This window comes from Rhinatrema bivittatum, chromosome 9 (genome assembly GCF_901001135.1).
Source record: "Rhinatrema bivittatum chromosome 9, aRhiBiv1.1, whole genome shotgun sequence".
NCBI lineage: Eukaryota > Metazoa > Chordata > Amphibia > Gymnophiona > Rhinatrematidae > Rhinatrema > Rhinatrema bivittatum.
The window spans coordinates 18,333,386-18,361,200 of NC_042623.1; the positions used below are offsets into that span (position 1 = coordinate 18,333,386).

The window sequence follows — 27,815 nt, forward strand, 5'->3', positions numbered from 1 at the left end:
CCCCCCCCCCCCCCCCCTGCCCAGCTGGAGGATGGACTGTAAATGGGCGTGGGGCTAAGAACTGTTCAACTTCATAGGATTCATCTTCAGCAAAGTATTTCTTTTGGACACTCGGAGACTTCCAGGTGTTCTTGGCAATGACAGCGTTCACAGCAGTAAAAGCGAGAGAACCTCTCTCTCCCGGAGAAAAGGGTTATAAAGGCAGCCCTGGCACGCCAGGCCCTGGGGAAAAGAGACTTGTGTAAGAGCTAGGGCGTGGAGCCCCGGGGTATAAGGTAGCCACCCGAAGCACGACTTCTTACAAGGACAACTTTCTCTGTACCTTTTCACCCCAACCCAGGCCCACCACCCTTCTGCCCCTTTTTTTGGCACCAGTAAATAATGTACCCGTGAAACTGAAAATACGGGTGGCCTTTTGATGCTTACAAAATAACCCGCACCTTGCACAGACTCTCCGTTCAGTGGCAGATCAAGGGCAAGTACAAAAACTACTAAACGCCACACAGATGCCATGGATTCATTCCGTTCTGTGTATCTATACCCTGACAAGGTCATTAATATGTCAGCAAGGGTTTTAGGGAGGTCCTCTCCACGCATCAGGCCTATCTATGCGAGGCACGAGAAAAGCCTTTTTTTTCCGTGCCTGTGCAGATTGCTTGAGACGCACTTCCACCTGCTGTCAGAGCGTTTTCTGATGTGCAGGAGTTTAAAACGGCTCTAACAATGTTATTCCGGATTGTCTTGAACAGATCGGGGTAAGTTAGGTAACCATCACTGTGGGTTTCTAATTGAGGTATATTTTATATAATGACTGTTCTGTTATGTTTTCATTGTTCCCTGCCCCAAACTGTAGGAAGGTTGCAGGCTAAAAATCAGTTTTGAATAAATAAATTCAGGCTACGTAAGTGTATATTTTAGGGATGAGCATTCGTTTCATTCGTTTAATTTGTTTCATATGTTTCCCATTACATGTCAATTAGATTACATGCTTGTATAGGAAACATATGAAACGAATGCACATCCCTAGTATATTTACTAATTTTCTATGTGTAACCCCTCTGAAAATTTTACTCGTAAGGGAAACCCTAAAGAAGTCCCAAGTCTGTACTCCTTGGCCTCTTCCCTGCTTTTTCATGTATTGAGGAAGAGGCGTGCTTTAGAGATAACCCTGAACTCTGCCTTAGGCTCTTCTGCAACACATGAAACTTGATTTATGTTTTACCCAGTTATTAAATGATTTTTTTTGCAATAGAGTTCTGCGCAAACTGCGCTGCTTGGTGTGGGTCAGAGAGCAAATGTCGTGATGAAGGACCTGTAGCTCCTTTTGCCCGCCTTGACCGTCCCACTGGTCAGCGTCGAGACTTTTTTGGCCGTCCCCATCAGCTGGTTCTTGTGGAATTTCAAAGGAGGTAATTGCAAATGTTTGGCATCAGTTGGCTTCTGTAGGAAGGAAGATAAGAAAGGTACATGAGTGCTTTGGGCCCCCTGCTGTCCATGGGAAAAGATCGAGGCATAAAGCTAGGGCGCCAGATACCTAGGCTGACGCTGACCCTGTTGCCTTAGGGTTGGGCAGCACTTAAGTGGCATTCGGGCCACCCCCCCCTAATCTCTGCTCTTCGGGGGCCCTGCCTATGGGCGCTCCCCCCACAGCGGCACCAAACAGGTTTAAATGTGCTCTGGCTGCTGTAATGGCACAGGAAGGCAGGGCCACGGCACGGTTTATTCTGGAGCAATAGGGGACCACCTCATCCAATCCCAAAATGCACGGGATTCGCAAACCCTAAGCAAAAAGGAGCCAGGCGGCTTTATCCGTACCATCGCAGCCCTGTTAAATGTTAAGGGGTGGATCTTAAAACATTGCGCGCAGGTGTCCATGTGCACGCGCTGCCCAGGTTGCACGCACGGACGCGTAATTTTATAACATACGCGCAAGGGGGGAGGGGGAGATATTTGCAATTACACTCGGCGACCCTTCGGGGGCCTTCCCCAGTTCCCTCCAACCCCCTACCCTGACCTCCCTTCCCCCCCCCCCCCCCCCCCCCGGCACAGCGGCAAATGGCCGCTGGGCTGGGCGCCTCTAGCCCCGCCCACCCCTGGACTGCCCCTTTCGCTAACCCCCCGGGACTTCCACACGTGGCCGGGCCTTTGAAAATCGGCCTGGCGTGCGTAAAGCCCACCGACCGTGCGTAAAACGATTTAAAATTCGGCCCCCAAGCGACTGCCTCCTCGCTCCTTTCCTCCAACGTGATCGATGCAGAATTACGAGACCAGCAACGTTCCCAAGCCTCCCGCATCGCAGTCTGATCCGAATGCCCAGCGATACCCGGCCTGCATCCTCACCATTAATTCAGTTCATCCTGATGCATGCTTCAGGCAGGCATCCCGAAAGGATTGGGAAGGTCAGTGTGGGGGGTGGGAATTGAGCTGGATAAAAGCAAAGCTTTCATTCTTGCTTACCAGAAACAGAAGTAATAAACTAAAATCTTTGGTAAGTGCACGTTAATCAACCAGAGGCAATCAGCTTTGCATTTGCATATCTAGGCCATGTTAGCCTGTGTCTTAGGCATTACCCTGGAACTTTTCTCACGCTATTGGCAGCTTTTTCTGCTCTCAGCCATGTTGGACAATTCCCGCTAGTTGCATTTCTTGACAATTCACTTAAAACCGTTCCTCGTACCAATGTCTGATGCCAATTTCATCAGCCTGCAACCGACTCATTACTTTGGGACTTCTGTACCTGCGATGGTGCCAGATTTTACTCCCTTCGAGATGGGGATGTCGGTCAGCCACGGCCCCATGGGATATAGGCGCTCTCCTGTTCTGGACATCGCTTCAGTATTGTGCATAGGTGCCATTGTCAACTGAAGCAATACTTAAATCACAAACGGGTCGAAAGCTTGAAATCAATCACATTTATAATAAATCCACCCAATAAATTCTGTTGTGACCCGGGCTTCTCCTACTAAGAAAATTGTTAACAGACCATCATAATGGGATGCAAAAATATTTCTGCCATGAATTTCACTGCAAACCCACCCGGTCTCTTTTTTTTTCTTTCAATTTGTATGCATTTTAAATGTTGCATCTTATTCACAAAGCATGCTGGGAGAGTCCTCTTAGCCAAAATATATTCACTAAAACTTAGCTTATGTTGAATAGCTCCCACAATCCAATTGTTGTCATTCCTGCCATGACACCAGGTTTTGGGGAAACTTGTGTTGTCAGAGTTCACAACTCTCTGCACAGACAAAAAAAAAGGCTATTACAATGACATCGCCAAGGATAGATTATGCACTGTCCCTTTAATTGTGTGCATTGTCGACAACTATAACAATAATGACGTATTGGTCCATTTGAATGTCGCTGTCATTTTAACAGCGGTTTTTGTCTGTACGGTGACTTTTGAACCCGGACAGCACAGAGTTTCCCCAATGCAGCGTTTGCTTGAAACCTGGTGCCATGGAGGGAGCAATGACAACCGTCGAAGGGCTGAGCTATTCAACATAAGATAAAGTACTAACTGATTGATTCCTTCAAACAACAAGGATCTAACCTTTAACATAATATTAATAATTTACATAATATTGTGAATTAACTACTCTGTTATCTTTCTCTAATTCTCTCCCCAGTTATATGATCCTTGTTGTTATATTGTAACTTCAAGTTATCTCTGCACTTGTTTATGTTCTGTTATTTCGTTCACACCCCCTATGTTATATGTAAACCGGCATGATGTGGTTTCTAACCACAAATGCCGGTATAGAAAAACCCTAAATAAATAAATAAATAAATAAACATAATCTTCAAGAAAATTGTATTTTCTTTTAAAACACACTGGACGAACTTATTGCGATAGAAGCAGAGGAAAATCAGCAGCTGGATGCTCCTTGTAGTAACAGAGCTAGAAATTCTACGAAAAAGCATGAAAGACGGGCAATTCCCTACTAAAGGATAAACCAATTAAAGAACATAAGAAAATGCCATACTGGGTCAGACCAAGGGTCCATCAAGCCCAGCATCCTGTTTCCAACAGTGGCCAATCCAGGCCATAAGAACCTGGCAAGTACCCAAAAACTAAGTCTATTCCATGTTACCATTGCTAATGGCAGTGGCTATTCTCTAAGTGAACTTAATAGCAGGTAATGGACTTCTCCTCCAAGAACTTATCCAATCCTTTTTTAAACACAGCTTCCCTGCTCTGGCACTTCTAGCTTTACAGTAATGTGCAGCAAAAGCTGATAAGCAATCTTCAAGCAGATACTCAAAAATATAGAAAACGGTACAAAACCCTACACGATACTATGCCAACAGCTATCGCAGGACTGAGCGATCCATTAACCAAATGAGAAAAAAATATTCAGCATAAAAGGGTCGACGTCTTGCTTCTCTATTAATGTAATCTACATCTCACAAGCAATGTAAACAGTAATGTTACATTGAAGCAGCCCCAGACTCAAGATAACTGGCCACAGAGGAAACCAAGGTGCCACTCCCGCGAGAGAGCATTTTTCCAGATCTTATAATCGGGACGCATAAAGGGAACTTCAGAACCACCCAAGAACATAGCATTTTGGAAATCCCTTGCAATCCTTATTCTGCAAACTATAGAAGACCAGAAATCCCCCCCTCACGGGTCCTGAAACAAGCACAGGACTGGCTCAGCGAGACTGCGCGTTACAGGCAGGAGCTCTCTGGTACCCACCCCAGCAGGCAGAGGACTGTTGGATTGTACCATCCTCGCCTTCCGGGTGATGAAATGGCGGTCTGATTGGCTTAAATAGGAGCAACGTGAAAAAGTGCCTGGTCTGCAATGTCATAATTAGTGTCTAGAAGCGGTTAAACTGTTGTCAGGACCATATGACTTAATTAAAAAAAAAAAAAAAAGAAAGAAATATATCTTCCAAACACTCAGGCTGATACAGTACAGTGTGGTCCGGCGGAGCGCACTGTTAACCTGCGATTGGATGCGCGTTTTCGACGAGCTAGCTTTACCCCTTATTCAGTAAGGGGTAATAGCGTGTCGAAAACGCGCGTCCACCCCCCCCCCCCCCCCCCGAACCTAATAATGCCCGCAACATGCAAATGCATGTTGTGGGCGCTATTAGCTATTCCCGCGCGATTCAGTAAGTAAAATGTGCAGCCAAGCCGCACATTTTACTTTCAGAAATTAACGCCTACCCAAAGGTAGGCGCTAATTGCTGCCTGCACCGGGAAAGTGCACAGAAAAGCAGTAAATTTCGACTTAATATCATCCCGAAAGTTTAAAAAAAAGTAAAAAAAAAATAAATTTGAATTTGACCTACGGCTCGCGGGTTGAAAACCGGATGCTCAATCTTGCCGGCGTCTGGTTTCCGAACCCGTGGCTGTCAGCGGGCTCGAGAACAGATGCTGGCAAAATTAAGCGTCGGCTGTCAAACCCGCTGACAGCCGCCGCTCCTGTCCGAAGAGGCGCAAGGGATGTGCTAGTGTGCCTAGCTCCTCTTTTTACCACCGGTCCTCATTTAAATAAATTAAATTACTGTATTGCGTGCACAGGAGAGTGTCCTGTGTGCGATTTTTACTGTATTGGCCCGACTGTAAGGTACTAGGAAGTTGTTAAGCAATCATTTGTCTCAATTTTTTAACATTCTACACAGTCTAGGTTTTCTCCGTTTCCCCATGTAGCCTTTGGATCGTTGAAATATTGGTATCCCCCCTTTGGGTGAGAGACCCCAAGTGGTTGGGCTAGTTCGAGGAAAGATCTAGAGTCTTTTACATACTTATTTATATATTTAAAGAAGGCTGGAGCAGAAGCAGCTTCTCTTTTTAGAGTTTCCTTGAGGTGGAAATGCAACAACCCTGCTGTGCTTGTGGTGGCAGCCTCTGATCAGATACTTCCCACGGCAGAACTGGGGAGGAGAAAGAGAGTAATTGTTTGAGGACGGGGAAAAGAAACGGTCGATTGATTTTTGTGGGGCAGTGCCAGTGAAAAATACCTAAAAGGAGACGTGGATTAAGCTGCTTTGCGATGTGAGGTGATATCCCACAATAGTCTTAGGCGTTTACCCTTGGAGTTGATTTTTCTTTTTTTGCTGCTCCGGGAGCTCTCTTTTGGGGAAGCAGAGCTGCAGTGCGAGTTCCCGCTGGAAGCAGAGCACCAGCAGCTGAGTTAAGATTCTGCCGCGATAACTTGGGCATTGAAAGCCTTCTGAAGCTGGATACTTCGGAGCTTTATTGGCAGAAGAGACGGGTTGAAGTTGAACTCTCTTCCTGCGTGCTCGCGGGAAGATTGTATTATACGTCGGCAGGGATGGAGTTGGTCTGTCGCCGTTCCCAGGCATTGATTCAATGTTGTTGCCACTGTGTCTTCCTTCCAAGGTCTGCCAGGTGTCTTAGCGCCAGCAGCAACTCTGTGATCACAGGCCCTTCAACCATCCCCCACACGAAAGCCAAGAGGAGTGGGGATTGTGAACGCAGGCCTAATCCCCCCAAGCTCACTGTGCTCGCAGGCTTGCCACTGGAGCTGAGGTCCGGGGGGGGGGGGGGGGTGTGAACCCTCTGGCCACTGCTAGGCTGTCGTAACATGGGGCATACAAACATGGAACAGGCCCTATAGCAGGTGGCAGCTGCCTAGCCTCAATGCAAGGTCTTCTGCCTGGCTGGCCCTTCCTCCTTAGTTTGAGCCCACGGGTTCTAGTGGCAGGCAGGACTCCTCTGGCAGGGAGCAAGGAACAAGGAGTCAGGCAGGACCAAGGCGGGCTGATGTGAGGACTGGTGGCGTTCAGGCAACATTAAGAACAGGCAAGGGTCAAGGCTGGCAGAGAACTAGTATAGCAAACTACTATAACTTAGGCTCCTGCCTCCTTGAGCTTAACAGGTGTTGGAGCCTTAAAATGTGGACGGAGCTGGTTTGGGATGTGTTTTCGATCTGTTAAAAAGGGGTTTTCAACCCTGCAGGGACTGCAAGCAGCCGCAGGCAGAGGTCAAGAAAGTCTGTGTCCAGGCAGAGATCAAGCAAGGGCAGAAGACAGTCTGGGTCAACAACAGAAGAGCAGTCAAAGGAAAGGCTGAGGCGAAGGCAAGGCAAAGCAGGCCAGGAGAACGGGGCAAGCTGGAGAGGCAAGGCAGGACAGGGCAGAAGCAAGCCTAGGCAAAGCTGAGCAACCCCTGTGTGCTCTCCTGTTATGGATCACGCCACCAGGGGGCGGAGTTGGCAATCTGTTGTGAATCTGCTAAGGAGTTAGCAATCTGTTATGGATCACCTCCTCCAGAGGGGAGGAGTGAATAATCTGATCAATGCTGCTCCCTCAAGGGGAGGAGCTAGCAATCTGTAATACTCCGTAGGTGGGGTCAATGATCTGTTGTGGGTTGGTTCCCACAGTGTGGCAGTCTGTATGATACCGCTCTAGTAGTGTAAGGAATAAAAACTTAGTGGAAATTGGTGAATCCTTGGGCCGATGGCAGATGACAGCGCCCCCAGGAGGATATCCTGAGAGGGACCACCGGCTAGACTGGAGTATGGAGACTAACTCAGTTAGTTCTTTATTAGACAGGAAGTAGAACCACCAGAGGTGGCAGTAGTGAGCTGATGAGCCCGGCAGGGCTGAAGTCCTTCAGATACTGGAATTGCGATCTCTGGGTTGCTGAGCTGTAGAGAGAGACTATAGGTAGTGAGTAGACAGGGTATGCAGAATGCATAACCAGTAGTAGATGATACACTCACAATTGTAGATATCTGTAATGGCTTCTAAGCAACAGAGAGTCTTCAGTATATTCAGGAACAGAAGCTGTAGGCGAGTACTGGTTCCTATATGCAGTCTGGAATAAGAACTCACAATATCTGTGTATGAATTGGCTTCTGGAATAGAAGAAAGTCTTTGGAGAGTTTTAGGAACATAGGCCCTCGTGGAGTGAGTACCAGTTCCTATCTGCAATATGAAATAGTAATGTACCAGAAATAGGTATGCGATAGCTTCTGAGATAGAAGAGAGTTTATGAAGGGTTTTAGGAACATGGGCTCTCGTGGAGTGAGTACTGGTTCCTATCTGCAGTAGTAACTCACGATCTCTGTACCTGTGATAACGTCTTAGAGAGAAGGGAGTCTTCAGAGATTAGGAACATAGGCCCTCGTGGAGTGAGTACCGATTCCTATCTGTAATAGAACTCACAGTGTTTACGTCTGCGATCGCTTCCAGGCAGTAAGGAGTCTTCTGAGCTTTCAGGGATGTAGGCCCTCGAGGAGCGAGTACCGGATCCTATCTTAGCAGTCTGAAATCAAGAAGAGAGGGTGGGGCCCCCAAGGAGCGAGTACCCCTTGGTAAGTTTGTGGAGGCAGTGCAGCAGAGAAGTTTCCTCCTTGCTAACTCAATTCATAGTAGCAAACGAAGACCTTTTAAGTTGGAAGCGGATGACGTCACTAAGGGGGACGCCCCCGAGGTTCGTGCCCTTGCTGGTACAACCTCTGGAGTGCGCGAGCGCCCTTATGTCATAAGGAACTTGGCGGATCCACAGCGTCGGGCCAGCCTGGGGATTCCTGGGCGAAGCAGTGAGGAGAAGCCGCGGCAGTATCTGTCCGTCAGAGCCGAAGGGAGTCTCCACAAACAAGAGAGGGTGGAGCGAGGGTGAGAACAAGCACGAACGCAAACCTGTGAATGACAAATATTATGCAAGAGCCATCTTTCAGCATTCACAAGGTTAACAAGTTCAGAAAAGGGCAGTACTGTTTAGTCTGCCCAGAGAACAGCACTATGTAGCCAGCAGGGGAGGAAGGAAAAGGAATGCTGGAAGACCATTTAAGGAAGAAAAGGCAGAAATTGTCAGGCTCTGTCTGTGTGTGAGGGGTGGGGATGGCCAAGAGTTGGAGCCAGGAAGAAAGGAGAGCATCTGGCAGCCCTGAAATCAGTTCTTCTCCTGAAGAGTTAATTATCAAGTGGGAGAGACAAAATATGCACTCTGAGGAAATAGAGAAACAGGCAGCTGCTCTTGCTTCCTAACCGAGCTACATGTAAAATCCCAAGAGACAGAGGAGCCAGGAGCTGAGAGACCGAAATACTTTTTTTCCAGAGATGTCCAGGAGCACATGGCTGGATCACACTCCTAAGCGACAGTGTTAAGTAATCTAAACTTTGCACAGAGAGTATCTTAGCAGAGGAGGGAGAAAGTTTATTTCCTTGCCTTTTGTCACAAATTCAGGGTCTCATCTGCTTCATCCTTTCACCGAAGACAAGCATAAACCCTTGCCACAGTCACACGAGAGAGGGCAGGGAAAGAGAAGCTGATGGACCGTAGTCTTTCTGTAGGAGACTGAAACCAGGCCCGCTTTCTGGTTAGTACCAAGTAAACCATTTGAGGAAGCTCCCCAGGAGACAGAGACTATTCACAAGCTGCAGTGCTCATCTGTTTGGTTTGTCATCCAGCCAGCTCCACCATCAAGAGGGACTTCATTTTCTTGATTGGATTTTCCCACACAATTTTGTGTTTGGGACAGGGTGCGCCCTTCACAAACTGGTGACATTGGGGTGGATCTGTTTTTATTTGTGAGTACGCAGGAATAAAGGCAATTTTTAAAAGCTATGTACTCACTGCTTTTCCCCCCAACTTTTCTCTATTAGCATTCCTTATATATATATTTTTTTTCTTTTTCTATCCATATGAGTTTGTTGGGTGCCCTGTTTAACAGGCCATACCCAGTGTTATTTTTGCATTGCTTGATATAACATAAACTTGCACTTTTCTTATTTTATATGTCACCACTGTACTTTTCTCATGTAATGTTCTGGTTGGATATACTGTCTACTTACACAATACTAGTAAAAGGGATAATTACTGTTTTATTCTGGTGTGATGATTTTATCTGCTCTGTGGTGTCACAAGAGAGAAATTGTTTGGGAAGGGAAAAGAATTATGGTATTGGGGTGACTGGGACCCTGTCTCCTCTCCCCCCCAGTAAATATAATTTCTCATGTGGTACTCCCCACCCCCAAGCATAGAGGTAGTTCATAGTCCAAACCAAAGTGGACCACATTAGCAAAGTTACTGTCCAGGCAGAGGTCAAGGCAGGCAGATATCAAGCAAGATCTGAAAACAGTCTGGGTCAACAACAGAAGAGTAGTCAGAGGAAAGGCTGACGTGAAGGCAAGGTGAAACAGAGCAGGAGAAAGAGGCAGGCTGGAGAGCAGGGCAGGGCAGATGCAAGGCTGGACAAAGCAGGAACAGGAGCAACACAGCACCAGGGCCTAGCACAGGAGGCCTTGGTGCTGAGGCGCTTCCTGGTCCCATAGGACGTCTTTATATATCTAGTCAAGATGCAATGTCATCAGCCAACGCTCCAGGAAGGCCCAACTGCAGGGCCTGTAAGAGGAGCTCCTGGTTGCAGGAAGTACGCTACATGACCTTTGGATACTGGATGGAGGAGGAATGCAATGGTAGAAGTGCTTGGAGGTAAGGGGCATTATGGGTACCTTCCAAAGGCAGGGGCAGGATTGCAAGGGCTGGGGGCCAGGAATCGTGCCGCCCCACCCTAGGCAACTCAACACAAAGGGTAGTATTCACAAATCTTCTCTAATAATATTCTTAGATAACACACAAAAGAAGAACTTTGTACTTTGTATAATAAAATGCTGAAACTATAATCACATATATTGCAACTATCTAGACAACTAACATCTGTCTAACTCACACACACCATACATTCATCACCCATCTCACATAAAACCAAATAAGTACACATTTCAGACTTGTTATTATTCCTATACTTTTTGTACAATAATTTTTGTTAATCCACTAAATTCATTAACAGGTGATCCATGAAACAAATCCTTCTCTATTTAATTCATTCATTTGTTATTCCGAAAATGAGTCCAAGTCCAACAAAGATCTGTTTCACCCTTTTTCAAAAGGGCTTCCTCAGGGACTAACTCAGGAATGTCAGTATCTTCAAATATCAAATTCTTCAAATATCTGATTACTTCACAAAATTCTATAACCAAAAATATTATAGACAAAATTGTTTATTTATTTAATTAATACATTCCTTCCCATACCGCAAAAGCCACATGAATTATCATCATCACCGTAACTCACCGAATATTCACAGAAGTTCTTTCACCATACATCCATACTCCTCCAAAAGTTATAGACACAAGAATACCGTATTGAATCACGGATAATTCACGGTCTTACCGGCTTCCTTACTGATTCAAATCTTCCAAATATTAATTCAACATCTATAACACCTAAAAGAGCAAACAACAGAAGAGTCTATTGTATTATTTTATCAACCAATGTCCTACCAACGCTGTCTTCCAACCATTCGTACTCACGTTCACCTGGAACTGACGTGCTCCTCAAGATTCGTAAAACGTTAACGACGTACAATTGCCATATCCTTATATACCATACCCAGTCAGTACGTATTAAGGTAATAAGATACATCTAATATACTTCATCAAACAAACGGATGCCCGTCACTCCCGCCAGACCCTACGCACGTCTTTCTCCCACAAGCCATCAACAGAGGCAGAAAAATGAGTCACGATGCACCAACATTCAAATAAACGCGCTGGAATTTGATATTTGAAGATACTGACGTTCCCGAGTTAGTCCCTGAGGAAGCCCTTTTGCAAAAGGGTGAAACAGAGATCTTTGTTGGACTTGGACTCGTTTTCAGAATAACAAATGAATGAATTAAATAGAGAAGGATTCGTTTCATGGATCACCTGTTAATGAATTTAGTGGATTAACAAAAAATATTGTACAAAAGTTGAGGAATAATAACAAGTCTGAAATATGTACTTATTTTGTTTTATGTGAGATGGGTGATGAATATATGGGGGGGGGGGGGGGGTGTGAGTTAGACAGATTTTAATTGTCTAGATAGTTTCAATATATGTGATTGCCACCCTAGGCAAAGGCATAGCAGACAGCTTTGGAGCCTGTTTATGAATTGTTGCCATGGAGAGTATCTATGTTTGGGAACACAGTATCAGTGTCGCTTGCTTGTTTTTTGAAAGTCATAACAGGAAGAAGGTGTAATTTGTTTTCCTGAGGACTGTGTGACTTTTTTTTTTTTTTGCCTCTAGTGGTTCACTCCAATAGTTATTAGATCAATTCAACTTGAACATTAGAACCTGCCATACTGGGTCAGACCAAGGGTCCATCAAGCCCAGCATCCTGAACCCACCCAGCCATTCGCACAAGCCCTGGGAACCAAGACTACACCAGTACATCATCTTTTTGTACAGCATGCTGGGGCAGGGGTCCCAAATCCATGCCGCGTAGTAAGCAGTCCCCAAGCACTGAGCTGCACAAGTGTACACCAGATATTCCAGGTCTAAGGACCGCTGATGACAGGTTTACCCGTTCAAAGGCATCTTTACAGAGGTAGGTCATGGGGGTGTCCTTCCATTGCCAGCTGTTGACGTCCGGCAGCGGGTTATTGGTCATCATAAGAGAGGCCTTGTCTTGGTTGATCTCCGCGGCTCTGTACAAGAGCCCTATGGTCTTCCTGTAGAGGCCGAGGCGTTCCTCGAAACGGCTCCTGGGTCGCCGCAGAAAGCCAGACTCCTGCAGGGCAAACCACAGAATTAAATCGGCTTCCTTGCCAGTCAAGCTGCCGCGCGGGCCGAGGCTCCCCCCCCCCCCCCCCCCCCCCCCCCCCCCCGCCAGCTCTGGTTTTCGGGATATGCACCACGCATGTGTTCGTCGGATGCACCTGCTCGCAGGTGCGCTGAGAAAAAATTATCCTCAGAGAAAGCAGGGCACAATGCTCTGGGGCTAATATTTTCCTTCGGCAATGCCGAAAGCAAAACTAAGCCCGTAGCTTCCTTCCTGCAGCACAGCCCATGTGGAGTTTGCAGTACTGTTATTTATATTTACACCTTCTGGGCTAGCACTCCCTGCCTCCGCCCATTTCTTTTTGACTTGATGAAGGGACTGTTAGCTCCCAAAAGTTACTTTTTTTTAATCAAACTTATCACTCTATGTATATATATATTTTTGGTTTATTGACCTTTATTCCTGTGCCTGGCAGAATTAATAATTTCAAAAGCCAGTATCTGTCGCTGGAAGAGAATGTGCTATAGGTAGCAGAGTTTTAATATGGATTTTATTTTCGATTACTCACCGTATGCATTGCTAGGGTCCCTAAAAGAGGCAGGGCGCGGGTCCCTTCCCCCCACCCTTCCCGAACAATCCTGTAAAAACACACAAGTGGACATCGCACTTTTAAACGTGAAATGATCTCTGTTCTACGTTTCTACGCAGCTGTCATCAGGGAGTCATCCTGTGTGACCGGCGACAGGGAAGCCGCCCGGTTAGTTTAATCCCGGCAGGGGTCCCATGGCTCTCTCCACACCCACCTCTTACTTCCAACCACATGGATACAGGGCACCTCCCTCCCCCCGCTCATAAACCAGGAGGCACCGCTACAAAGATTTTGCACCATTGTGGCAAAGTGCTGGGCTTGCACGTCAGTGGCATCTCTAGACAGAAGGACCTCCTGTGCAATAAAGACTCCCTGGTCAGTTTCAGCCATCTAAGAAAACTACCCCCGAAACTATTCAAGAGCATCAATCAATCAAAACTCTTCTCTGTGGGCGTGAATCCCCATATAAACCCTGCACCTCAGGTTCTCCTGTGCCCTGCGTTCACAGAAACTCCCTTTACCCCTCGCCAGAGAAAAACAATATTCAGATACTAGAGTCACCTCACTGAAAGTGCAACGCATTAGCACAACTCGGCAACATTGTGTAATAACTCAAAACCCTGCAAAAAATGTGCTCAGGACCTACAGCAAACCTGCCCCACCATAACACCCAAACTGCTAGACTCCAACACTTAATACCCCAAGCCATGAACAGGCAACTCTGCACATATTACCCCAGGCCCTAAAACACCAGCACACGTCCTGTTAGAGAAACAGAACAAGCCAGGTGGCTATAGATCCCTACGCAGGAACTGCAAGCTAGCTGAATACATTGACCTCGGTCACACATGGATAACACAGACACTCGTCAAATACAGGAAAAAAGCTAAGTAGCTTTGACTGGACTTCCTAAATCCTCTACAAAGGACAGGGAAACAACTGGGTCTTGAAACTGTTCACAAATGGGTTTTCCTATACTGGATCCCAATGCTTCATTAATTGTAAATTCTGCTTTGACTGTAAGCTGTTCTAATGCCTCTGTTCTTTTAAATGTATTATAATTCACCTTGAGACCAACTTTGGGAAAAGGTGGAAAATCAAATGGCCATAAATAAATATATTAATTAAATAAATAAAAATAAAGAGACCAGAAAGCAGAAACAGAAATGTGCAGACAAAATTTGAACTGGAAACTGCAACAAGACGGACTTTGTATGCAGTGCAACAATGCAAAAACATTATCACCAGTCCTCATGAAACATGAAATTCAATCAAGAAATATAAAACTTCAATCATACCAACAAAAAGAATAAGTATTTCAAATCTGCTGACCAATTAGAGTAACATTCAATAATTAAAAATACATATAAAATATATTTTTTTAATTACCAAACACCAATAAAATATTTCAAAAAAGCAGACATATCAAATAACACCTAATAATAAGGATAAAAAAATCCCCTGCTCTCCATACCTGAGAACTTAGATTTCCAGTCACCCTGAGATTATCGTGGTTTGGAGGGGAGCACCCAAACTTTATTCTCCCTCTCATATACACACATGCCAGCATACATATTTTCATTTTTTCACTCACACATATACACACAGAGGGACTCTGCTTCCCTCACTCTCACAGACATACTGTAGGCTCTCTCACACACTCACAGGCATTGTCTTCTCACACATGCATACACACAGAGGGACTCTCCTTCCCTCACTCTCACACACTCACAGGCATTCTCTTCTCACACACGCATACACACAGAGGGACTCTCCTTCCCTCACTCTCACTCTCACACACATACTTAGGCTCTCTCACACACTCACAGGCATTCTCTTCTCACACAAACAGGCTCTCTCTCATATACTCGCATGCAATCTCTCACTCACACATACTCGCTGGCTCTTTCACAGGCACTTGCTCCTTCTCTTACACTCACAAGCAGTCACTCACTCTTATACAGAAGCACAGGATTACTCCCAGGCTCTTCCTCGCAGCAGCAGAGGGTATGCAGACAGCTTGCAGGGCCTCTTTGGCTACCAGCTACAGGAAAACTGCTGGCAGCCCCATTTTGGCTGCTGGGATAATGCGGGCAAACCCTCAGGGCCTCTTCTTCTGTTCTGCTAACGGACAAAGACACAGATACGTGAGGCCCTGAGGAAGAGGCTGGAGGCATAGGCCCCGTGTGCTCAGTGCTAACTGCACCCCTGGTATTTACCTTTCCAAATCCAAGCCCAATTCAAGTTCCAGTCAGGAATAGCAGATATTCCCCTGCCCCAGAGGACTTAAAATCTAATGAGGGTAAAGTGACATCAGTGAGAGGAGACGAATTTGGACCCCTGGCTTCCCTGCTACACTAAGCACCGGGCCACTCCCCTGGCAGCTGGCATGTGGTGGCTCCCAATGCACGTGTGTGTCCTGCGCTGTTGTCCACTTTCCCCCCACCCCTTCTAGCCTGCCTCTCGCCCGAGTGCCATCGGCTCTTTGCGGAGGAAACGTACTATAAACACGACAAAAGGCAGCAGGAAATGAAAAGTAGGGTTCCTACTTGATGTTCAGCTGATAGCTTGGTGACCTGATGTGGGAGCTTTGCTTGAGATTTTTCTCTCAGAAGCCTCCACAGATCCTCTGAGCGTGGATTCTCTGCAACAGACAACAGTTTAGCCCCTCTCCTCTGGTGCTATCAGTGGGGGAGAGGGACTCCAAGACCATTAGTAAGTATCTGCTATTTAGGCATCTGTACTGTAGCATAGCGTCTAATCTGCCTATGTAACTCTGCTTTTTAGGCTTAAAACCTTTTTCTGTGCAGCCTACGTCCATCTCTTGATGGCTTCTGCCCATCTTTCCAGTAATCTGCTTACACTGTTTAAAGTGCCCTATCTTGTGATCCTGCCCACAGTTTACTCGGGCACTCAGGCAATGTCATCCTTCGTGCGACTTGCAGAGAGCACAATTCTCCCTTTCTAGCCACCAGCTTAGTCCAGAATTACAAGCAGAGAAGAAAGTAGCCCACCTGTGGCTTGCAGAAAGAGCTCTCTCCTTGACGACGGCCTGCTTGACTCCTGCCAAGTAGGGTGAAGGAAATATTCAGCCAAACCCTGACCTAGAAACCTGGCAGAAAAAAAAAAGAAAATCGCAGATTTTTAAAATATGAGTTTGAAATTTTGTTTTTATTTCGTGTAAGCCACAACTTCCTCTCTTTGCAAACTAGAGCGAAGAGTATTTTCACTGGCTGGTTAGAGAGAGGTGGAAACACCAGCATCTCGGGCTCAGTTCTTCTTCCCAGCATTTAATGGGGGTCAGATGGGGTCTGGCTCACCCTATCTCTGATCCCCACTGACGGATTACCATACAATGCTTCCAAACTTGTCCTTGGGCAGAGCGGCTAGTCACATTTCAGGATATCTGTAGTGAATGTGCATGGGGGGCAGTTCATGCAAATCTATCTCATGCGTCAGAGAAGCCTGAAAATCCAACTGTTGGAGGTGGCCGAGGAGCCGTTTGGGAGCTATTGCCTTATGTCAGAGATGGTCCCCGACTTCTGCAAACAGGCCTGGCTTTTGGGAAACCCACAGTATATGTACAGCAAGTGCATTTGTATATGTTTGCTGTGACAGCCAGATTAACTTGCATAGCTTGGACATTTGGAAAAGCAGAGCAGTCTCTGTGGCCCTCAAGGACCAGGGCGGTGCAGATGGGGTGACCAGGGACATGTGGCAAGGGTCTCTGTGTGAGAAGGTTTCTCTCCCATTTCTACTTTTGAAGGCAAAATATACCTATTTGTGGCAATTGCATGGCAGGAAAGGTCATCTGTTTACCCTATTAAAATTCACAACTTACTACAGCTCCTAGTATTTGATTAAGATGCTGCATTGTTAAAACGGCTGAATTTCAGGCATTGTCTGATCACTATAATTTAGTTTTTGCCTTGTCCCAATGTTCTGCATGGTGTAATTGCTAGAATTGTTAGTTTCTTATTATCTCCCAGTAAATGTTGGCTGCGACCGCAGTACTGAACACCAGCCTGCTGCCATGTGCTCCTTTGCAAGCACACTGCTGGTGTCCCAATAAATGTATTGTGCAGACAGCAGGCACTGCAGTCCTGACACGGTTTTAATAAATTTAGGATTTTAGGTAGGAAGCTGAAATCCAGAACCTCCAGGGTGGCATTCTCTGAAATGCTCCCTGTTCCACGCGCAGGTCCCCAGAGGCAGGCAGAGCACCGGAGTCTCAATGCGTGGATGAGACGATGGTGCAGGGAAGAGGGATTCAGCTTTGTAAGGAACTGGGGAAACTTTTGGGGAAAGGGGAGACTTTTCCGAAAGGATGGGCTCCACCTTAACCTGAGTGGAACCAGACTGCTGGCGCTAACCTTTAAAAAGGAGATAGAGCAGCTTTTAAACTAGAACAAGGGGGAAAGCCGGCAGTCACTCAGCAGTGCATGGTTCGGAGAAATGAATCCTTGAAGGATTCTAATCAAACAGGAGAGTTAGGGCATCCCAACAGAGAGGTTCCATCAAAAGCAAACATAGTTCATATGCCTATAGGTAAAAAATCACCAAAGCTAATGATTACCGAATTATCCCAAACAACTGAAAAGCAGGTTGTTAATACAAACAAAAAACACACTTTGAAATGTCTGTATGCCAATGCCAGAAGTCTAAGAAGTAAGATGGGAGAGTTAGAGTGTGTAGAAGCAAATGATGAGATTGACATAATTGGCATCACAGAGACTTGGTGGAAGGAGGATAACCAATGGGACAGTGCTATATCAGGGTACAAATTATATCGCAATGATAGGGAGGATCAACTTGGTGGGGATGTGGCACTTTATGTCTGGGAGGGTATAGAGTCCAACAGGATAAAGATCATACAAGAGAGTAAATGCTCAGTAGAATCTATATGGGTAGAAATCCCATGCGTGTTGGGTAAGAGTATAGTGATAGGAGTATACTACCGTCCACCTGGACAAAATGGTCAGACAGATGATGAAATGCTAAGAGAAATTAGGGAAGCAAACCAATTTGGCAGTGCAATAATAATGGGAGATTTCAATTACCCCAATATTGACTGGGTAAATGTAACATCAGGACTTGCTAGAGACATAAAGTTCCTGGATGTAATAAATGACTGCTTCATGGAGCAATTGGTTCAGGAACCAACAAGAGAGGGAGCTATTTTAGATTTAATTCTTAGTGGAACGCAAGATTTGGTGAGAGAAGTAACGGTGGTGGGGCCACTTGGCAACAGTGATCACAACATTATCAAATTTAAACTAATAACTGGAAGGGACACAATAAGTAAATCTGCAGCTCTAATGAGGAAAATAGAAAAAAACTGAAAGGTGCAGCTGCAAAGGTTAAAAGTGTTCAACAGGCTTGGACATTGTTTAAAAATACAATCCTAGAGGCGCAGTCCATATGTATTCCGCGCATTAAGAAAAGTGGAAGGAAGGTAAAATGATTACCATCATGGTTAAAAGGTGAGGTGAAAGAGGCTATTTTAGCCAAAAAAAATCCTTCAAAAATTGGAAGAAGGATCCATCTGAAGAAAATAGGATAAAACATAAGCATTGTCAAGCTAAGTGTAAAACATTGATAAGACAGGCGAAGAGAGAATTTGAAATGAAATTGGCCATAGAGGTAAAAACTCATAATAAAAACTTTTTAAAAATATATCCAAAGCAAGAAACCTGTGAGGGAGTCGGTTGGACCATTAGATAACAGAGGGGTTAAAGGGGCTCTTAGGGAAGATAAGGCCATTGCAGAAAGACTAAATGAATTATTTGCCTCCGTGTTTACTAATGAGGATGTTGGGGAGATACCAGTTCCGAAGATGGTTTTTCAGGGGTGATGAGTCAGACGAACTGAACAAAATCACTGTGAACCTGGAAGATGTAGTAGGCCAGATTGACAAACTAAAGAGTAGCAAATCACCTGGACTAGATGGTATGCATCCTAGGGTTCTGAAGGAACTCAAAAATGAAATTTCTGATCTATTAGTTAAAATTTGTAACCTATCATTAAAATCATCCATTGTACCTGAAGACTGGAGGGTGGCCAATGTAACCCCAACATTTAAAAAAGGATCCAGGGGCGATTCGGGTAACTATAGACCAGTGAGCCTGACTTCAGTGCTGGGGAAAATAGTGGAAACTATTCTCAAGATCAAAATCGTACAGCATATAGAAAGACATGATTTAATGGGACACAGTCAACATGGATTTACCCAAGGGAAGTCTTGCCTAGCAAATCTGCTTCATTTTTTTGAAGGGGTTAATAAACATGTGGATAAAGGTGAACCGGTAGATGTAGTGTATTTGGATTTTCAGAAGGCGTTTGACAAAGTCCCTCATGAGAGGCTTCCACGAAAACTAAAAAGTCATGGGATAGGAGGCGATGTCCTTTCGTGGATTACAAACTGGTTAAAAGACAGGAAACAGAGAGTAGGATTAAATGGTCAATTTTCTCAGTGGAAAAGGGTAAACAGTGGAGTGCCTCAGGGATCTGTACTTGGACCGGTGCTTTTTAATATATATATATAAATGATCTGGAAAGGAATACGACGAGTGAGGTTATCAAATTTGCAGATGATTCAAAATTATTCAGAGTAGTTAAATCACAAGCAGACTGTGATACATTACAGGAGGACCTTGCAAGACTGGAAGATTGAGCATCCAAATGGCAGTTGAAATTTAATATGGACAAGTGCAAGGTGTTGCATATAGGGAAAAATAACCCTTGCTGTAGTTACACGATGTTAGGTTCCATATTAGGAGCTACCACCCAGGAAAAAGATCTAGGCATCATAGTGGATAATACTTTAAAATCGTCGGCTCAGTGTGCTGCAGCGGTCAAAAAATCAAACCGAATGTTAGGAATTATTAGGAAGGGAATGGTTAATCAAATGGAAAATGTCATAATGCCTCTGTATCGCTCCATGGTGAGACTGCACCTTGAATACTGTGTACAATTCTGGTCGCCGCATCTCAAAAAAGATGTTGCGATGGAGAAGGTACAGAGAAGGGCAACCAAAATGATAAAGGGGATGGAACAGCTCCCCTTTGAGGAAAGGCTGACGAGGTTAGGGCTGTTCAGCTTGGAGAAGAGATGGCTGAGGGGGGATATGATAGAGATGGCTGAGGGGGGATATGAGAGGTCTTGAACGAGTAGATGTAACTCGGTTATTTACACTTTCGAATAATAGAAGGACTAGGGGGCATTCCATGAAGTTAGCAAGTAACACAGTTAAGACCAATCGGAGAAAATTCTTTTTCACTCAACGCACAATAAAGTTCTGGAATTTGTTGCCAGAGGATGCGGTTAGTGCAGTTAGTGTAGCTGGGTTCAAAAAATGTTTGGATAAGTTCTTGGAGGAGAAGTCCATTAATGGCTATTAATCAATTTTACTTAGGGAATAGCCACTGCTATTAATTGCATCAGTGGCATGGGATCTTCTTGGTGTTTGGGTACTTGCCAGGTTCTTGTGGCCTGGTTTTGGCCTCTGTTGGAAACAGGATGCTGGGCTTGATGGACCCTTGGTCTGACCCAGCATGGCAATTTCTTATGTTCTTATAAACTAGAAGGATGAAAATTCAAGAAAGCACCCGACAAGCACCAAGTAGGGTTGTCAACCAGCTCCAGATTTTCAAGACAGGTTCATCCGGTTCTGAATTTAGCCCATTGCATGCTGGGACTTATTCTGATTTCCCTATTGCATTCCCTAAGAAAATCAAGACTATAAGCACCTGCGTGCAGGGGAGTAAAACCAGGACTGGAGCAACCTGTCCTAGCCAGTTGGCAACCCTAGCACCAAGCATCCTTGGATGGAAGGAAGTGAAGGTAAAATCGGTCATCAGCATCGGGCCTGAATGGGACTGGCCTTGTGGGTTCCAACTGCCATCGTAGTCTACGCTAATTTAAAAAGAAAAACAAAATCTGTAGACTGTAAGTAGAGTGCCCGTTTGGTTTCCAGCTCTAGCCCTACAGTAGACGCTCAAGACGCATAACTTAAGTCACAGGCTGTTCTCAGTCACTGGTCCAAGTGATTCTTATACAGGGCTGACGGTGACCTGGAGCACACATCTCTCGGCCTGGAGACCCGCTTCACCACAAGCCACGTGACCTTGAGTGAGTCGCTTCACCTAGTTTGAAAGGCTATGAATAATGCCTAGTGCTGGGCACTGTGCGAGGATTGCAGATTCCCGGGGCTGCTGTGCTGGGAGTTCCACTGAAAGCAGTCCACCCGACCCCTGACCCAGCCAGCTTTTCTGGCCACCTTCGTGAATAGGCTTTTATTGATTTGTTCAAGTTTCCAGGCCACCGTGTCCAAAAATATTCATAGCCGTGCATAATAGCAAAACAATAAAAAAAAAACATATGTATTGTACACAGTGACTCTTAGATCTTTTTCCTGAGCGGTGACTCAATAAAAAAAACCAAAAACAGCATTGTCTGCGTATAGTTTGGATTATTCTTCCCTATGTGCATCACTTTGCACTGCTCCATGTTCAGAACTGTATCCGTGCAGTAGCTTTCAATGCATGTATTTTATACACAATTTCAATGAGAAACAACCCACGTTTCTTTCTGAAAATTAGCAAGAGCAAAGTGCATGCACCGAAGTCCACCTCCTGTTTATGGAGAGACTCCACGGGGCTCTCCACCTGAGATCTGCCCTCATGTTAAGACCAAGCCATGTAGGTTACAGGACCATTTTGCCACTGCAACCCTACTGGAGGTTACTGCTGTGATAGTTTCCTGCCTGCATAGGAGCAAGCGATCCTAGGTTTATTGAGGTATTTTTGTTTGGGAATTGGATAAGAAGGTCTGATGTTTATTTATTTAAAGAATGTATACTCCGCTGATCCGTAAATCTCAGTGCATAACAATGAACATGCAGATAACACAAACGAAAACAACGAAAAACAAACCACAACAGAAACTTTGTACATAAAAAGCTGCAAACTGAGGACACTGGAGGCCAAGCCAATAGGAAGCAAAAATCCGCAAGAAGATGCTAGAGAAAAGCGGAGGGATTTCAGTATTTCTCTGAATGGGAGCAGAGCATGCTCAGATCTGATCTCCTTGGGTAGTTCAGCCCATAGCGTAGGGCCAGCTACGTTAGAAATCCGTCTGCGAGACGTGGCTAATCGAACTGGTTTTAACGAAGGAGAGCAGGCCACTCCCCCGTCCTCGCTCAGTACGTAAGAAGAGCGAAGTCCCAGGTATCCGGACCCGCATCCAGTGGCGAGGACATGCGTCTCTGGGTTTTCCATCACTGTGGTGATTTGGGAAGAGGTTTCCTGTCCGTCGCTCCTGCCCTTTCCCCTTAATATTTGATCTTTCATTCTGAAGGATCCCAGTGACTTCTAGGAAGGGTGTGGGAGAGGAAACGAGTTAACATCTGGACGTGAGCCTCCCCCCCCCCCCAGGCGTTTCTGCCAAGGAGAAGCTGGAAAGGGGGAGCTGTGGAGATCTCGGAGGCAAGCAGGGCGTCCATGAGGGATTGCAGAATCCATTCGATTGCACGTTGGGCAGCAGGAAGAAAGGGGACCCCCTGAGAATAGACTAAGCGGTCCATATGCAAAGGGTTTATCCAGCTGAGTCAGCATTTGTGTCTGGACAAACCCCAGGATGTGCTGAGTCCTGCCTATTTGACTGGCACCCAACTTATCTGGGATGGAGCAAAGTTGGCCAGACGCCTCGGCTGGGTAATGTTTCACTTATAAACACAAAGGATCCCTAGGATGGTAATAAAGCACTGGGGTAACCTGCACCCTAAAGATCTTTGCTGGGGAGACTGGCTAGGCCAGTTGGGTCTCTTTCTGTTGACATTTACTGTTTAGTATTTTCCCCTCCAACGATTATGTCAAATTTGATTGCCTTGTGATCACTATTGCCCTGTGGCTCCACCACTGCTATCCCTTGCGTTGGGTCCTGTGTTTCACCGAGAACTACATCTAAAGTCCAAAGGCGAACCACTGACTTGAAACGTTACGAAGCAGCTGCTGGTCCTCCACAGCCGCCCATGCCACGCTGCAGTGTTTTAGCGCAGCGGCTCTCGGCCTGCTCACTGGGGAACCACGGGGCAGGCTGGTTTTTCTGCTAGCCACAGAAGGCACACTTTTCAGTAGCCTGTGTAGCGTGTGCACCAATAAGTTGTTTCCCTTTTCGAACATAAGGAGGCAAAAGCTTCTGAGTACCTTGTAGGGTGGTTGAGCGGTGGGCAAACAGAATACACGCATTGGAAAATTCCAGATGCACGTACTGTCCTCCTCACCTTCCCTAAACACGCAGTGGCTAAAAATACACACCATGGAAGCTGTGTGGACTATTGGCGCCATTTTGAGGAGGGTGGTTTTCAGTGAAAGCCATTTTACCCTGGTAAGTGCCATTTGAGAATTGCCCCCCTGATAATCTATGGATATTCTGGAAACCCAAGTGAGCAGGCAGCAGGGGTGGCCAACTCTGCTCCACGAGAGCCACAAACAGGCCATGCTTTCAGCATATTATTTTTTTTTGATTTTGTTCCTATCCACTTGTTAATTGTGAACCGACATGATGCGATATTTATCGCGAATGCCGGTATAGAAAAACTTAAAATAAATAAATAAATAAATATCCACAATGAATATGCATGAGACGGATTGCACGCACACTATCTCAGGCACATGCATTGTGGATATCCTGAAAATCTGGACTGTTTGAGGCCTGGAGTTGGCCGCCCCACAGGCTGTGCACAAATGATGTAATGATGAGTTCAGATGAGCTCTCTCAGAACAGGGAAACTTTGAGAAAGCAAACTTTGAGAAAGCAGCTAAGGACAAGGGCTGAACATCAGTTACCCAACAGTGCCTCGGGACCGTTCCCACTAACCGCGGAGTCCTGTCTGGCCCACCTGGTATGTCTCCATCCATCTTGCAGTTTGCACGGCACGGCACGGTGGTGGAGGCCCCCCCTAGCCTCGTGGCACCTGCCATCTTCGCATGGTTCAAATTATGAGATGGCTAGGGCGGCACCAGGCAGGTAGGAGGGGGTCAGAGGTCCCCGGTGCAGGTTAGTGGGAGCATTGCTGCCTGATGACCCCCACTACTAAAGGCAAGAGGCATGAAAAAGCGCACCAGACTCCCTAGAGCCTGCAAGGGATGGGCACCCGGGCATGCAACGTCCCTGCATGTGACGCCCACCCAGCTCAGGGGTCAATGTAAGGTCTGCTTTTCAGACGCCTGCAATGAATATTCACAAGGTTATTTGCATGCAGAGGCGCTTAGGTTACAGTCGAGTGGGGAAGGGCAATTTCCCCAAAAGAATGTACATGGGTAAGCCCCAATTTCCCTGGGAAACGGGCCTCTGCAAACGACTCGGCTCTGCGAGGGGCAGAATGTTTAGCTGCATCGAGAGGAGAAGTTCCCAGGAGGAAAGGAATGCACACAGATCACGGGCCGAAATAATAATGATCTTTTTCACCCTTAACAGCCTTTGCCATGGGGAAACGTAGCTGCAGGAGAATCAGGTCCAATAACCCGTACCAGTGCCAGTGTCAGGCACCGTGGATTTGCACCTTCTCCTTGAGAATCGGCCGATTGCTGGTGGGTGAGAGGCGGCCGAGGACTTTGCAGCACTTGAAATGCCCTTGGCCAGGTGCATGAAACAAGCGATTTTGTGGCCACAAAAAAGCTCTTTTTGAAATCCCCTTTTTGGAATCGGACCGCGATGGACACGACTTCCCTACCATTATCGCCCGTGCTTCATCCTCGGGGAGAGCTCTGGAGAAATCGCTCTCAGTCTTTTCCAATAATATTTCTCCTTTTATTTATTTGATTTTTCTAAACTTTTTTTTTTTTTTTTTTTTTGTTTCGCCCTCCGTGGATTTTGGGGAAAAGTCTCAATGCCAAAATGGAAACTAATCTACCCTGTCCAAAACATAAAAGTACTTCTGTAAAGCCCATTTTTTAAAAGGTCAAAGGGCAAAGCCATCTCCCCTTCCACCTCCCAGCCAAAGAATCTGGGTTTCCGCAGAAACACCTTACAAAATGAGTGGCGTCATTAATTCCCTACCTTCAGGATGCTGCTCCTAGCCATAACAATTCTAGGAGGAGGTGTGAAGAGCGGTCGTTGCCCAGTGAACCTGTCCTAGACAATCCCCGAGGTTCACGTGTCTTGCACAGGGCTTGCCACGGAAAGCCACAACATTTAACAAGGAGCTTGTCTTGAGCAGTTGCCCGGAGATGCTCCGGTCCGGTTCCGATTCTGCGTTTATGACGTCACTCCCGTCCACCAATGCACTCATAATGTCTTGCAAAGAAGCTGGAAGTCTCGGGAGCACGGCATTCACTGAATGTTCCGGCACATTGTGACCTCCCGGGCCACTGCGATGCCAGAGGAGAAGCCAAAGAGAGAAGAAATCTGCTCACCGTGAAGGGGGTGCGAGTGCAGAATTTATCCCGCTGAGCGTTAGATACGCTTCATGCGTTCCCTTGGAAGAGACAATAGATCAATCTGTTAAAAACCAACAGACGTCGGAGGGATCTGCTATTGAGGAGAGGCACTGTGCACGGGGGGGACTGCCACTGTCTCTCTTTTTGTATACAAGCAGAACTCTTCAGTCCGTGCTTTTGCTTAAAATGATCGTAGGCGCATTCTGTGGTTGAAAATGGAGGTGTGGAGGTACTGGACGGCTAGGTTTCTCGCTTTTCGAATTCCAGGGTGACCAACATCTCAGCTGCGGCCGGAATGTCTCTGCCCCAGAATTACGAAGGCTTTTCACCCATTCTGTGTCTATGGGACAAATTCTTACTAAATGAGACCCTAAGTTTGAAGCTGAGGCAATGGAAGGCAAAAGGGTCTTATGCAAGGTCACCTGAAGTGTTGGTGGGATTTGAACCCTGGCTTCCTTGCTTGTCAGCCCGCTGCTCCAATCCCTAGGCCGCACCTAGGCCACACAGTATATCTGTATCACAGAATTACTAAACTGATCTCAGCGCTGTCTGGAAGAAATGGCGCCATTTGTACAGGGAAGACGGGTTGCACTGACGTTCTCAGATCAGAAGAAGCAGGACCTCGTCAAATGAAAAAAGGCCGTCTATGCACAGCCGAAGAGCAGTATTAATTGCACAGGATAGGACGACAACATCGGGGGTAGCATGGGCTTTTTAAAAGGGGGTCAATGAAGGCAAACGTCCCCACCCTACCAGTGAGCGTCTGAACACCTTAGAACAAAAGGTCTGAAAGCCCCTCACGGCAGGAATTCATTTTAACCTGCCACGAGATGAGACCTTTGTTAATTCGGTTATTAAGGAGAAAGTGTTTGACCCCCTGAAACCTGTAGTGATTGGATTTGGTGCTCCTTCTGTGATTCCTCCACATGAAACCACCTGCATGGCTGACCCTGTGCTTCCCCGATCCACGCCTGCCTTCCCTGGCAAGAGAGCGGCACCGAGTTCCGGCTGCTTTGAGAGAGAGCTCTGATCCCAGTTTCTGGGCCTAACCGAAACCTGAATGCGACCGCTGTGAATGCTTGCAAGATGCCCCTGCTGGAGTAGCGCACCTGCACAGAACTTGAGTGGTAGTGGACTTTGTGGCAGCTCATGTATATTTAACCCACAGCCTCTTACGCCTTTTGTCTGCCTGTTTCAACTAGATTGTAAGCTCCAAGGCGTAGGGACTGTCCTTAAGGCGTCTCCATAGAGTGCTATATATGTCTGGTATACGTTATACAAATGACGACAGTAACTATTATTATAATAAAGGGATGGAAGTAACAGTGGCTCTTGTGAACTAAAGTGACCAGTGCCTATAACTTATTTCTTATTATTTATCTAGTTTGCTTTCAGTGCATATTTACTAATATATCTTTATCTGCGGCTTTAAGTGATTACAAGTAATTAGCAAGTTACAGATAATGAGCTGACTTTATAGAAGGAATTCCCTATGGGACACAGTACAGTCCACCTTCTTACCTACTAGAACATAAGAACATAAGAAGATGCCATACTGGGTCAGACCAAGGGTCCATCAAGCCCAGCATCCTGTTTCCAACAGTGGCCAATCCAGGCCATAAGAGCCTGGCAAGTACCCAAGAATGAAAGGAGAAGTTTAGTTTGTGGTTATCAGTGAGATGTAAGCTTTTTGCTGGTGATTATATGTAAATTAGGACACGTTCGCAAGAGTCGATTACGTTCATGCTTTCTGCACCATCAGTAAATAAACCCTGCTACTATAAGTTTTGCCGTTTGAGGCCTCTGAAGAAGCTTTTTACCAAAGCCGACTTTTGCTCGGTTGTGCAGGCTATGATCCTTCCCAGTTCAGACGACTGCAGTGCCCTTATCATTGGTCTACCTGCTTATGCATTGAGTGCCCTGTGCCCTACAGCTGCTGCAAAATGCCACCACCCTGTTAATTACCAGGCTTAAGAAGTAGGCACCTAATTCGCCAATGCTTTATGACTTACACTGGCTTCTAGTTCAGAAGAAAATGTGCTGTAAGGTAACATGTTTGGCTTTTATTTATTTAAAGGTTTTATATACCGACATTCATCAATGATATCACATCGGTTCACAGCGTAACAAGAAACTAGTGCCTGTGGCGGCGCTTTACATCGAACAAGTTTAACATAATACAATTAAAACATATTGAAACATAATAACTAAAGAGTAAAGGAAAGGTGGGGGAAATAAAGATTTAAACTAAA

The 27,815-nt window shown here is 45.9% G+C and overlaps 1 protein-coding gene across 1 annotated transcript in view; it reads right to left on the bottom strand.

Moving 5' to 3' along the window:
• TSGA13 (testis specific 13) overlaps positions 1-27,815 on the bottom strand; it is a 56,718-nt gene that overhangs the window by 16,530 nt on the left and 12,373 nt on the right. The window contains exons 3-6 of the mRNA XM_029616478.1: positions 16,138-16,235; positions 15,673-15,767; positions 12,337-12,543; positions 1,313-1,440 (exon numbers count right to left, since the gene is read on the bottom strand). Coding sequence (XP_029472338.1) covers positions 1,313-1,440; positions 12,337-12,543; positions 15,673-15,767; positions 16,138-16,235 — 528 coding nt within the window. The remainder of the gene's footprint in view (positions 1-1,312; positions 1,441-12,336; positions 12,544-15,672; positions 15,768-16,137; positions 16,236-27,815) is intronic.